This window comes from Crotalus tigris, unplaced genomic scaffold (assembly GCF_016545835.1).
Source record: "Crotalus tigris isolate CLP2741 ecotype Arizona unplaced genomic scaffold, ASM1654583v1 scf7180000018436.2726382, whole genome shotgun sequence".
In the NCBI taxonomy this organism is placed as follows: Eukaryota; Metazoa; Chordata; class Lepidosauria; order Squamata; family Viperidae; genus Crotalus; species Crotalus tigris.
In genome coordinates, this window is record NW_024097002.1 from 488,343 (window position 1) to 501,236 (window position 12,894).

At 37.7% G+C, this 12,894-nt stretch overlaps 1 protein-coding gene across 7 annotated transcripts in view; it reads left to right on the forward strand.

Moving 5' to 3' along the window:
• Positions 1 to 12,894, forward strand: part of CEP170B (centrosomal protein 170B) — a 66,678-nt gene that overhangs the window by 12,192 nt on the left and 41,592 nt on the right. For all 7 annotated transcript variants that reach the window (XM_039352528.1, XM_039352529.1, XM_039352523.1 and 4 more), the window contains exons 3-4: positions 510 to 599; positions 8,469 to 8,547. In XM_039352528.1, coding sequence (XP_039208462.1) covers positions 510 to 599; positions 8,469 to 8,547 — 169 coding nt within the window. The remainder of the gene's footprint in view (positions 1 to 509; positions 600 to 8,468; positions 8,548 to 12,894) is intronic.

A 12,894-nucleotide genomic window follows, 5' to 3' on the forward strand; every position in this document is an offset into this window, starting at 1 on the left:
CCTAATCTGATAGGCCAGCGGTGGCGAACCTATGGCACAGGTGCCAGAGGCGGCACTCCGAGCCCTCTCTGTGGGCACGCGCGCCCTCGCCCCAGTCCTAGGCCTTCAGCTGGGTTTTATAAAATCTTTTTGCTTTAGGCCTCCACCGCCATGTGCAAAAAAAAAAAGGTTCAATCAATCAATCAATTTCAACTTCTTGCCAGAAAAAAAAAGATCTTGCAAAGTTGGAATTGATTGATTGAACTTTTTAGTCCCACCCAGTCTGCCGTTACCACTGCAGCCATGCCCAGCCAATGGGCCACGCCCACCTGGCACCCAATGATGCATAAGTGGGTTTTGGGTTGCAGTTTGGGCACTCGGTCTCTAAAAGGTCGCCATCACTGTGATAGGCACTATGCCTGTTAAACAGGTACATTTCCCTTTGTGTTAATATTCCTGATATATCACTGGAGCTATTAAAACAATTTCTGTCTTATAACTTCCTAATTTAATGTTGTTGATCTTCTCAGTCTCGCAGTGTGGATAAGCAGCATGCCGTCATCAATTATGACAAGGAAAAAGATGAGCACTGGGTGAAGGATCTTGGAAGCTTAAATGGGGTGAGTGATAAGTGAGTGCCAAAGGGTGTGTGTGTCATATCCAGGTTTCATTTCTGTGGATGGGCTTTTCAGTTTCAGTTTGTAGAAATGAATGAAGCATCTGAGGTCGGAGTTAATAGGAGAGGCTCTAAAAGAAAATATTTCAAATATTTTGATAAACCTTGTGAAATGTTAGGATATATGTAGCTGCTCCTTTATTGAGTTCTACTTGATGCTTAGTTTTGCCACAAATTCAGATTAGCTATTCATAGACTGTTCTAAGCTATAGTATGATTTGCTTGATTTTCACACTGTTGTGTGAAAGCAATCAGTGTTTAATAAACCATTGTTAAACAATGTATAGTTCAATGCTATCCAAATATGTCAATCTTCTGTAGATTAATATAAATTTGTACTCACTTGGAAGCTTTATTGTGAATTAAGACCCGATACTCATCTAAGCTTCTTTTTGGCCATCCTTATCTCTTGCCTACTGGCTGAGCTGCAATTACTTGTTTTTTTAAACCAGTGTTAGCTGTTACAGCTTGTTCTGAAGAACGTTAAGCCATTCAAGGTAGGCATGATCAGGAAACAGGAATTACTAAGAGTGCTAAAATGCACTTTAATGCAGTTTGAGTGTTTTTATAGAATCTGAAAGCCCCCCCTCTTTTAATGTACCAGCTTATACAATCAAATCAAAATTGTTTGAATTTCTTTTCTAATTTCTCAAGACTCAGATGTATTTTCCTGTAATAATATGGCATTTACCACCTTCTTTTTTGAGTCAAATTCACATTTTTACACCTAGCTTCGTTGTAACTTAGCATGATTCTTAAACCCATTGATTATGGCTCAGCTTTATGTACAAACCAGGCCATTAAGGTTATTCAACAAACCTTGGTTTTATAATATCATGAGTTACCAGTTTATATCTGAATTTTTCCTAGAAAAAAGTAAGGATTATAATGTTAAAACTGATTTGAAATGGGTTTAGAAACTGGTTTGTGTTTGCAGAAAGGTAATCTATAATTTATGTCACTAATTTTCCTGATTCTTTGAGGAGAAATAGTCTTCTAATGCTGTTGATGCCAGGATTAGTTCAGCAACTTGACTATTCTGATTTTATCTGGAGGCCAAATTAATCCATTGTGTTGGGCTATAATATGGTTTGTTTCTCATATATTATGTGAGAAACCGAGATTGTGGTTTATTTGATAAATATATACAATGGTCTAACATGATCTATCATGATGTATAAATCTTGTTTGTCTTCAAGATGTCAAGTAAGATTGAACAATCATTTCTCTCCATATCACACTGATTCCCAAACAAACATTTCTCGCTACAGTTCACATATTTCAATTTTTAGAGTTTGCCATGTTTTTTGCAGCAATATTCTGTTACCTCTTTGCTCTTAAGACATGATTTATCAATTCAGTTTAAACTCAATTTTTTAATCCTGCTTAAATCCTGTCCATTAATTCTGCTGCTTGGTTTCTTTTGAGATATTAGGTTTGTTTGTTTTTTAATCTCCTGTTTGGAATTTTTAACTGTTTAACTGCATATTTTACATTATTTTAAGTAGCAATATATAAATGTTTCTGATATATTGATGTACTGTTTATATAGTGAATTTCAGTAATGAGTTCTCAACCATAGTATCATCCAGATATGTTGTACTATCAGTCCAAAAATTCAGCTACATAAACTGAGAATTTGGAGAGTTTAATTATAGCATCAGATCCTAAAGTTGAAACTCAAATACTTTGGCCACATAATGAGAAGGAAGGACTCACTGGAGAAGGGCCTAATGCTGGGAAAGATTGAGGGCAATAGAAGAAGTGGACGACAGAGAATGAGGTGGCTGGATGGAGTCACTGAAGCAGTAGGTGTGAACTTAAATGGACTCCAGAAGATGGGGGAGGACAGGAAGACCTGGAGGAACGTTGTCCATGGGGTTGTGATGAGTCGGACACGACTTCGCAATTAACAACAACAATTATAGCATAGCTGGAAAATAACAGGTTGGGAATGCTTGTTATAGCAGATAAATAATATCATATGAGTAATTTTACCTAAAAATTACAAAACCAGAAAACCTGAGTTTTGACCAAATGTGAGTATCTACTAGGAGAAATACGCTGTTTTAGGAAAAATACCACATTGTTCTGATAACATAAGCAATAGGAGATATGTTATTAATAGGAAGCTGACACAGAATTGCTCACATAAGTATGTTATTTCTTGTTAAAGAATGTGGCTGCTCAGTCTGGAGTATTGAATCTGGAGCTGGGATGAGGTATTTTGTGGCTTTGTGTACTTGAAATACAAGTATTGAATTTAGAGTAGGGTATGAAATGAATGACTTATATAAAATGTATTTAAATATTACCTTTGACCTTGTTCAAGTTGTTTGCTATTAGGATAAACTTTAGAGTGGTATAAGAGCAATACTAAAACTTGACTTTTTAAAGACTAGCTGATACAGCTTTATTTTTGTACAAAACGAGTAACATAAAATTATTTGGATATTTCAATAATCATTTATCTGCCTCCTTTATTGCATGTTCATTAGTTGATAGGTACAAGAGGATTATCATTGGAATTATGCCTTTTAATCATGAGGCAGATAACAGTCAAGAATAACACACAGGAAAGATGAAAATAAAACTGTTACATTATGGGAGAGGCCTTTTTTAAATGCCTCAAAGCCCCACGTGAAAAACTTTAGAGTGAGCAGGAGCCTCGGAGCTGAAAATGTGCACCAAGCTTTTCAGGTTTCTTTCTCCTCTTTCCTTCCCTTCACTTTGGAGACGTTTTAAAAGTTTTCTTATTTTCTCAGATTACATTAACCCATTTTAAGGTCATCCACTCTACTTTTTTTCCTGCCCCCAAGTTATGGGAAAATATAATCTGAGGCCAATGGAAAGGAATAAGGGAGTCAGGGCCTGTAGGTTTTCTCTCTCTGAAACTCTTACTAACACTGTCTTTTAACATTGAGAGCAAGATTGAGGTGACATTGCGGGTGAAACCAGCTTGTGACATTGAGGATTCCCAAGATTTCCTTGCATGAAGCGCTGCTGAGAAAATGCACTAATCCAGGGGTCCCCAACCCCCGGCCTGTAGACCGGCACCACTCTGAAGCATGCCAACAAGCAAAGCTCTATCCTCGGGATGCAGGCATTATTCAAAATCACACCCCCTATGGTCCGCAAAAAAATCTTTCACTGTGGCACCAGTCCCTGGTGCCCAAAAGGTTGGGGACCTCTGCACTAATCAGCTCGAGGTGATCTGCCTCCTTGATCAGATTCCATTTGTTTCTGATCACGGGCTTTGTCCAGCAGGCATCTCCTTGATATGTTTGATAATCTTAGGACTTGTATTTGAGAACTTCAGGCTACTTGTGGGGAATCTTGTTCCCATTGAAACAAGTTGATGGACTGCATCAGGCACTTAGTTTGGTCTATTGTACATAAAAAAGGAAAAGATTACATTTCAAGATAAAGAAGTGTCAGTTGTATGAGGAGAATGTTGACATCTTGACAATTTGTATACTTGTATTAAAATAAAAATAATAACTTCTGTCTCACCCCCCCCCCCCAAAAGAAGAAGAAGCTTAAATGAATTGAGACCAATTATATATCCAGAATCACAACAGTTTGGAAGCAACGTGTTCAGGGAAGGACCGTTTCCTCTGTCTGCTTCTGCAAATGAGATATTCTTAGAACAGCTTTTGATGCTGAATAGGGTTTCTATGATATAGATATCCAATTAGATCTTTAACATTTTGAACCAAGCCCATTAAGAAATTAGTGATCCCTGCATATCATTCAGCATAAGTATAATCTGGTCATCTTTCCATGTACTGATTAACAGGGTAGTTCTTCCTTCTTTGGGGTAGCTCCTCAAAGAGTCCATTGTAGTACTCTAGTTGACCCAAGTAGATCCAAGCAATTTGAGGAATGAGTGACATCTTTTATGGGAAAAGCACAACTTTGTAGTCAAAACCATGCTGTTTCAATAGAAAAAAAGGATAGGTTATTTTCTGACATATGCAAGCTGGAAGAATCATTGTAAAATGCTAATTAGAAAGACTAGAGTTATGATTTTTGTGTATGACAAGAGTGTTGCTTATTAGGTACACAGTCTAATTTCAAGAGCAAGGGCTTTGAGTGTATCCCCGGCAAGATCTTTATTACCTCTTTTATTTGTCTTTGTTTATATTCTTGGCTATCTCAGTGGCTTTTAGGTATTGTAATCAGCCTTCCCTATCTTAGCATTTTCCACATGTGCTGACTTCAGCTCTAAAGGTCTTATAGATTGCAAATTACAATTGTTGAAAGCCAACATATTTGCAAAGTTGTCAGATTGATAAATACTGCTACAGAAGACCACATTTTTCTGGTGTATCTAACATAACCTGAAGTAGGTAGCAGTGCTTTGCAGCTTTTTGTGCCTGCTTGACAATTACACTTCAGAAAGTAAAGCACTCTTATTTTGACCTTTATAGTTTTCTTGTTGGTGCCAAAGAGATTTACAGTATTATAATCCTCTTGGCTTGTAGGTGTAGGCACTTGTTATTTCAAGGAGATCATTAGGAGAGTAGGAATTCATCATCCAAAGCAGAAGTCAAGATGAAGTGGGATCATAAGGAATTCATGAAAAAAATATCCACTCCCTAACTATCTTACAGAAATATCTCATCTTAGAGGGCTACACAATGCATTGGATTTAAAGGGGAAAATTTGCTTCAACCCTGGGGGCTCACATAATTGTCAGAAATTCCTAAATATCTGCATCATTTGCTAGGATTGCATGCCTGCCCTCTGCAGCTGCAACAGCTGTACAATCCTGGAATAACAACAACAACAACAACAACAACAATAATAATACATATTTGATTTATACATATTTGATTTAAAAATTTCCCAACAAGTTCATGGCAGTTCTACACGTCTGCCATGAGTTTCAAAACATGTTTTTGCTTTTGAATCTGAAACATCGCATTATCTTACTGTACTGTATATTCAGAGCTAGGTCTGATTATTTTGCATATTAGTATTGGATATAATCTCATGAACAGGGAGATTTTAGTTTATGACAGAATTGGGTTGGGGAGGGGTACTTTAGATATTTACAGAAGGGAATGGTTAAAAGCAGATGGTGAATTAGCTGCTGCCAGAAGCTTAGTAGCTGCCCTCTCTTCAGTCTCCCATCATGAAGAGGGGAAAAAGGGAGGGAACCTTTGGCCCCTGAGCTACAAGTGCCAGCAGCATCAGGCACCAAGGTCAGCAGCAAATATGGTTCAGTATAATCTGGAAAATCTCAGTTGTGTCCCAAACATATTGTGTTCCTTATTCTCTCCTTTGTTTTAAGAGGACAGTGCACCATTGCACTGAATAGTCATGAGGAACAGGATAAACTTCAGTGTGCCTGTGGTATCGGGAGAAAATGACTGCCAGATGTTCTAGGAGTGCTGCTATTGTTGCTGTAGAACGTGCATCTCTTACAATGAAAAAGATGGACTTAGGGACATGCAATGAGCATCTATTTGCTTTGCAAAGCCACCCAAGTTTAGTGAGAAAGAGGCAGTTTCATTTTGATCTTAATGTTCCAGTTTTTGGTTGAAGTCTGTTTCTGCAAGGAAGAACAGAAAAAACTACAAAGAAGCAGAACATTGACTCATATTCTTATATCTCCCAAGGGAAAGGTAGGAGCAGGAAAAAGATTTGCCTGAGACTCAGTTCTAGCCCATTATTTGAACAGCAAATTGGACATAATCAGGGTTAGTGAAATAGTGTGTAGAAAACAATATAGATGCTGTTGTGGATATAGCTAACTCCCAGCCCAGAATGACAAAAAAAAATAAATTCTTGTGGACAGAGAAAAGCAGGTAAAATAGATTGTACAAGCCTGTTTGGTGAGCTGCATCTTCTAACTGAAGGGAGAAGGAGAATACTGTTTCTGCACTAGATTTTTGTTGATAGATGATGTCTCTTGACTACAATCATAGTGAGATAGTTAAAAGTCCTCTGGAGAGAGCCTTTTCCTTGACATTTCTCTTCCCCACTTTTAAAAAAGCTCAAATGAAGTTAAATCTGCACCACCTCTGAAGGTCTGGCTGCAGATAATTTCCTGGGCCTGGTTGCTGCCAGCCCCTTCTGTAAAACAATTTTTTCTAGTTTTGAGAATTCTGGTCCAAATACAGCTGTTCTTCTTGGCATGGCTTGCCTGTGTTTCCAATCACGTTAAAATAATAGCCCCCCCCCCCCCAAAAAACCATGTTCTCTGCTTGCCTTTGCCTTCCTGGATCCTTGGGTAGATTTTACTTAAAAGTTTGGATTTCACCTAGAGTCTGGCATCTGAAAACATTTTCAAAGCAATCCCATTTACAGAAGAGTAGAAGTTATTTGTTATAGTTGGCTTATCAAATTGCAGAGTATTCCTTCCTCTAGCTACCGGTATCAAGGATAAAGCCATTGATGTACGCTGTCATTATACATACAGTATAATTGATTACAAATTCTTCAGCTGGATGGTTTTTCCAAATTCTTCCTACTCTCCTTGCAGTCCTCTCACATTGTTTAACACATTTTGCAATACTGATGCCTCTCAATGAATCTTACATCACTGATAAATGTTTGGGTGCAGCACCCTGAATAAATAAAGTACATTTTTTAATAAAGTATTGTGAAGAAGACAAATAATTACTTTAAGCTGTTGAACTGTTTCAACTGTTAAAACTGAAATGGACAGTATTTTAGAGCTCAGGATTATATGCTTGTCTTTGACAGTAATAAAGTTTAAAGTTAAGATGGGGTATGATGAGGGGTACAGTAGATGGAAAGTGATAGAGTGGTCATAGTTGTACCAAGTTTTTTTTTTTTAAAATAATCCTGTGAGCTAGGACTTATTTGTTTATAACTTTTTATGCCACTCATTCATTATCCAGAGCAACTCTGGGCAGCTTTTTATGTTCTGAACAAAATTAAATCTTTTCAAAGTAGTGTTCACTACTTGTTTTTATATATTTCCTATATGAAAAGTGGCAAAAAACCACGTCATCAGTTTTCAGCAATTGTGAGCAGAGACGGAGTCAATCACAAAAAACAAATGTAACCTGGAGTGTCATGTTACTTGACTTGACGGAGAAATCTTTAGTATAATGCAATTATACATGAAGACAGTTCTCTATATTTATCATACTTAACTCTCTGGGGGTTTGAGATGTACTATGACATGCAATATGTACTTCTTGCAATTGTTTGGAATAAATTTAAGCACTTTCAGTACTTCTGTTGTCTAGTGGTTAAGGAAGAGATGCTTGGTCCAAATTCCTTTTCAGCCATGGATTAAGGCAAGTGGCTGTTCCTCTCTGGGGTCCTCTTTCCTGTTTTCACTATGTGGATAATCCTAACCAGCCTGTTATAAATTTGTATCTGTTATAAAGATTAACTGACATAAGTTTTTAAATGTTTTTAAAAGTATATGTTAAGTTTGTGAAGTTGCTTTCTTTGAAGTTTTACAAGGCTTGCTCTTTAGCCCAAAAAATGCAATAAGGGAGCTTTTATGGTTTGGAAAAATAGCTTTGTGGTATTGCCTCAGTTGCTCTATCAAATGCTTTGTACGGCTGACAAAACGTGTTTGCCTGTTTTTGTTTTTAAATGCAGTCTTTTGCTGAAGCTACTTTCAGCAACAGAGAAAGGGGCCAATCAACCAAGCACGAAATAATAGGGAATTGTATGTGGGAAGGAAAGAAAGAAAGAGGTACCAGTTGATTGGCAGAAAATAGAAATTTGGTAAAGCTACTTTCATCTCTAAACTTCTCCACACTGACTTCTTCCTCCTCACATGTCACTTGAATGATATTTTTGTCTTTCTTTTCCACAGACCTTTGTGAACGACATACGAATCCCTGACCAGAAGTACATCACGCTAAAACTGAATGATGTGATTCGTTTCGGTTATGATATCCTTTAGGATGTGTCGTAGAGGCATAGATGCACAATCTCTTCAAGGTTCAGGATTCATTGTTTTAAGAAAAACACTGTGTTATTTCTTATAAAATTGAAATTCACTAAGTCTAATTGTATGAATTGCATTCCACCTGGAATATCACCAACATGAGCTTAAATATATATATATGCTCTTTTGTTGCTGAGAGTTAGTCTGGGGTCAGATTAGAACTGGGGAGATCCAGGCTTAAGTCCCACTCAGGCATGAACTGTAGTTTTGATTATTGTATTGTATTACTTGTATTGTATTGTATTATTGTAGTTTTTGTTATTTCTCAGCCTAAAGATTGTTGGGAGGATAGCACTTTGGATTTCCCTAGAGCAAATTTGAATGGTCTCATTCAATGGAAGTGTTTATACTTCATGCCAAGTTACCTATGGTTTGTTTGCGGTTAGTATATAGGTAGTCTTCACAACTATGGTAATTACGATAATTGGATCGGCATTTATGTCACTAAGTGATGCAATTGAAAAGTGTGATGCCATGTACCAGGTTGCCATAGTTAAACAAGGATTGCAAGGGTTGTTAAGCAAGGACCTCACATGACTGTGGCTTCTGATTTCCTGATAGCTTCCCTATTGATTTTATTTGTGAGAAGCCAGCAAACAAGGTCGCAAATCATGATTATGTGGCTGCAGGGGTATTGCAATGGCTGAAATTTCAAGGACCAGTTGTAAGTACTACTTATTTAAATGGTCGCTAAACAAGTGGTCCTTAAAGAGATCCACCTGTAGTATATAAATGGAGCTCTTAACAAGAAAAGCAGCTTATTAATATTTGTTTCACTGAGCCTTCAACAAAGAGGTTTGTGGAATTTATCTTTGGTCCTTTGCATGGGAGGGAGAGGCTTGGCAAAACTGAAAATGGGTTCGGTTTTGAGCTTGATGAAACAGCTGATTTTTATTAACTTCAGTGTGAGGATTTTCCTGTTGAAAGGTTTTGGTGGATCTTCTCTTGGCAGTAACAATATTCTGTTTTTGTAGGCATGTTTATATTGTCTAGATAAGAATTGCAATTTATAACACCTTGTCATTATTTATGAGATGAAGATATGCCCGTACTTAACTCTTTTTGGAAAGATTTGTAAACTGTATCTTGGTATTAAATCAGTATACTCAGTGCTGGTTCTGGTGAGCAAATAGTCTGATGTGGACAAAGAGTGCAGCATATTTCTTTCTAAGCACAAGCTTTATGAGGTTGGAAACTCTACCCTTCTACGTTTAGGATTATTTCTGAAATGTGTCTTCAAAATATAATACATATGTTTTTCCACCTGAGAGTTACTCGGAGACCACATTAGTTTATATTATAAGTGCAGAGGAATATATTGCTAGTTGCTGCTATTCCAGTGGTTCTCAACCTTTTTAATGCCGCGACCCCCAACTGGTCGTAAGTCGAGGACTACTCAACCAGTCGTAAGTCGAGGACTACTCAACTGGTGCAGCACCATTTGCAGAATGGGACTTTTGGCAGGCTCAGCAGGGCAGAGACAGCCTGGACAATTCCTTTTGGCTTTTGAAAGCCAATAGAATTAGATTCTATTCAAGAGAGTCTATTCTATTGGCTTTCAAAAGCCAATAGAATGAAAGGGAGTAGCACAGCTAAGGAAAAGGGGGAAAAAAATGGCGGACTGCGTTGTTTGGCAACCACGTGAAATCGTCGTTCGACCCCAAATGGGGTCCCGATCCACAGGTTGAGAACCACTGTGCTATTCTAAGATGCAAGTTGGTCTGGAAAACAATAAGTGGGCCAATTTACTCCACAAGAGTATTTGAAAACATTTTTTGTGATTACTCTTGGTTATGTTATGCAAATTTATTACTTTATCTTTCCCACACCACTTTCTAAAATAAAATTCATCTTTTATCCTTTATATTTGCTTGCTTCCGGGTTTAAGATACTTTTGACTATTGGAGACTAATTCATCCCTTTTTATGTTGTTATTGAGAAGGGATTTGGGATGTGCAGAATATGGCTTATTCTGTCACAAAACAGCTTGTTTCCAGGTTAAATAGCTTGACACTTGCAGTTTTATTCTCATCATAGCTTTCCCATCAGTCTTTTCTCAATAACCAACCTGAATGCAAAACTCAGATCAGGGCTTAAATTCTCTTCCCCATTAGTCAACAACTTCCAGAATTATGCCACAATCTATACCATTCTTAAATTCTGAGTTTTTCTTTTTCTTTGAGTTTAGCATTGTGTTTTAGGGTGCAAGCCCAGGCACTGCTGTCATATGTTCTTTTCTTGACAAGGAACCTTTTTTTTTCAAGACTAGATTAAAGCATGGTTGACATTTTGGTATTGGCAGCAGATATAAGACTGTCTGAAATTACGTGTGTGTCTGCATGCATGCTGGAGAGAGGAGAGAAAACTGGAGAGTTTTACTGAAATTGAATCTCTAAAAACAAAGTCATATGCTCAAATTCAGCTCATTTTATTCCTTTTCTACTGAACTATCAGCATGAAGAAACAAAAAAGAGAAAACCACCCCCACTAAGTTCCCTTCTCCCTTGATTCTTTATATATTACTCCATTTTTACATTCCCTGAGTCAGCAGAGTTCTCATGCACACATCTGTTCACTGTAGCCAACAATACTGTAGCCAGAATATAGCTTGTCCTTGCTTTGTTACTGTTTTTTTTAAGTAATATTAACAATCTTGTCCTGCTTTTTCTGGCATCCTTAATTTCCTCCTGTTCCCCACTCTTTTGAGAAAATGCAGGCCAACTATGTTCTGGAACTGTAACATGAGCCTGTGCAAATCTTGCTATTGTCATCCTTCATTACAATTACTTTTTTTTTCCTGTGGGGATGTCCCACATGTTGAGTGTTTCTGGTTAGGAATAAAAAGCCTGGCTAGTCTGCAATTCATGCCAGGTTTTCAAGATTACAAACTGATCCAAATGAGATATTGCATGTGGCAGTTTGCTATTTTTGTTGTTGGAGGAGGAGCAAGTTGTGATTAGCAGTTGATTTGAGTGATGCTGCTAGCTAAACAGTCATCCCCTTCCTTTTCCACCACTCCATGTGCATTCTAATGAAAGTTTGCTGGAAAAGGATGATCATGTCAGATAGAAGCATATTGGAGATGCAATAGTTGCATTCCTTTGCTTGAATATAACTAGTCAGTTCAAGTTCCATTGATAGAGGTATGTAGAATAGTCAAGCTTCAAGATTTCTTAAGAAGCAACTTTATTTGGATAACAGTTTCAGTCAAGCCCTGATTTTATCAGTTGCTTGAATGAGATATACAGATCTCCAGATGTATTCCTACAAGCTTTTGAATAGGAGAGCTTTCAGAAAATGACCACCAATTTAATTGTAGAATTCTGAGCTTTTTGCTGCTTAGATTAGAGGTCCCCAACCTTTTGGGCATCAGGGACCAGTTCCGCGGACCAGAGGGTGCATGGTTTTGTGTGCTGCCTGCATCCCGCGGATGGGGCTTTGCTTGTTTGTGTGGACTGGTTGCTGGTATGCCATGGCCTGATACTGGTCCATGGACTGGGGATTGGGGACCCCTGGCTTAGATGTTCTTTTTCTTTTTAACTAAGAGCTCTCATAGTGTATTTTAGAATATTTGTCCATTGTTTCTGGACAAATTTCTTTGTGAAATTTTGCTTTTGATAGTGCCACCCTAAGCCTCTGCCTTCTTTCCTTCATGGCTCTGTGGAGATAGGACCTCATTAACCAAAAGACTGATTTTATAAGGAAGATCCACCATCCTAGAAATAAATATTTTAATTCTTGAATACTGCAGAGCAGAAGAGAGAGGTCTTGCCAGGAGCTGTCATCAAGCAGAGATTGAATAAGGAGATGCGCTCTGTTCACTGCAGTCACAGAACATATCAACAGCATTGGCTCCCCAGCTGTGCACCACAGACAACATGGCACTCTTGAAGAATTAAGCCACTATTTTGGGAAGCATCCAACACTATCCCTGTTTGTTAGAGTAGGCAGGTTCCTTGGTGCATTAATATTTCTTTCTGCTGGGAAATCATGAGCAATGAAGGAAAGAGTAAAGCTGCACTTGATGTAACCTGTGAAAGCAATCTTTCATTGCTCAGAAAGATTAATTTCATCTATCAACTAAGCCAATACAAAGATCAAATTTCTAAAAGTCATTGTATTTATTAATCAAATTTATACACTGCCCATTTAAATATCTGCTTGACTCTGGGCAGTTTTAATTTAATTTTAATTGGCATCTCTTTTCCCAAGAAACTATTGCTTTACAGCAGCCTAGAGAAATGGACATTCTTTGAGTGGAATGAAGGGAGACTTAAGTTTTAATTTAGAC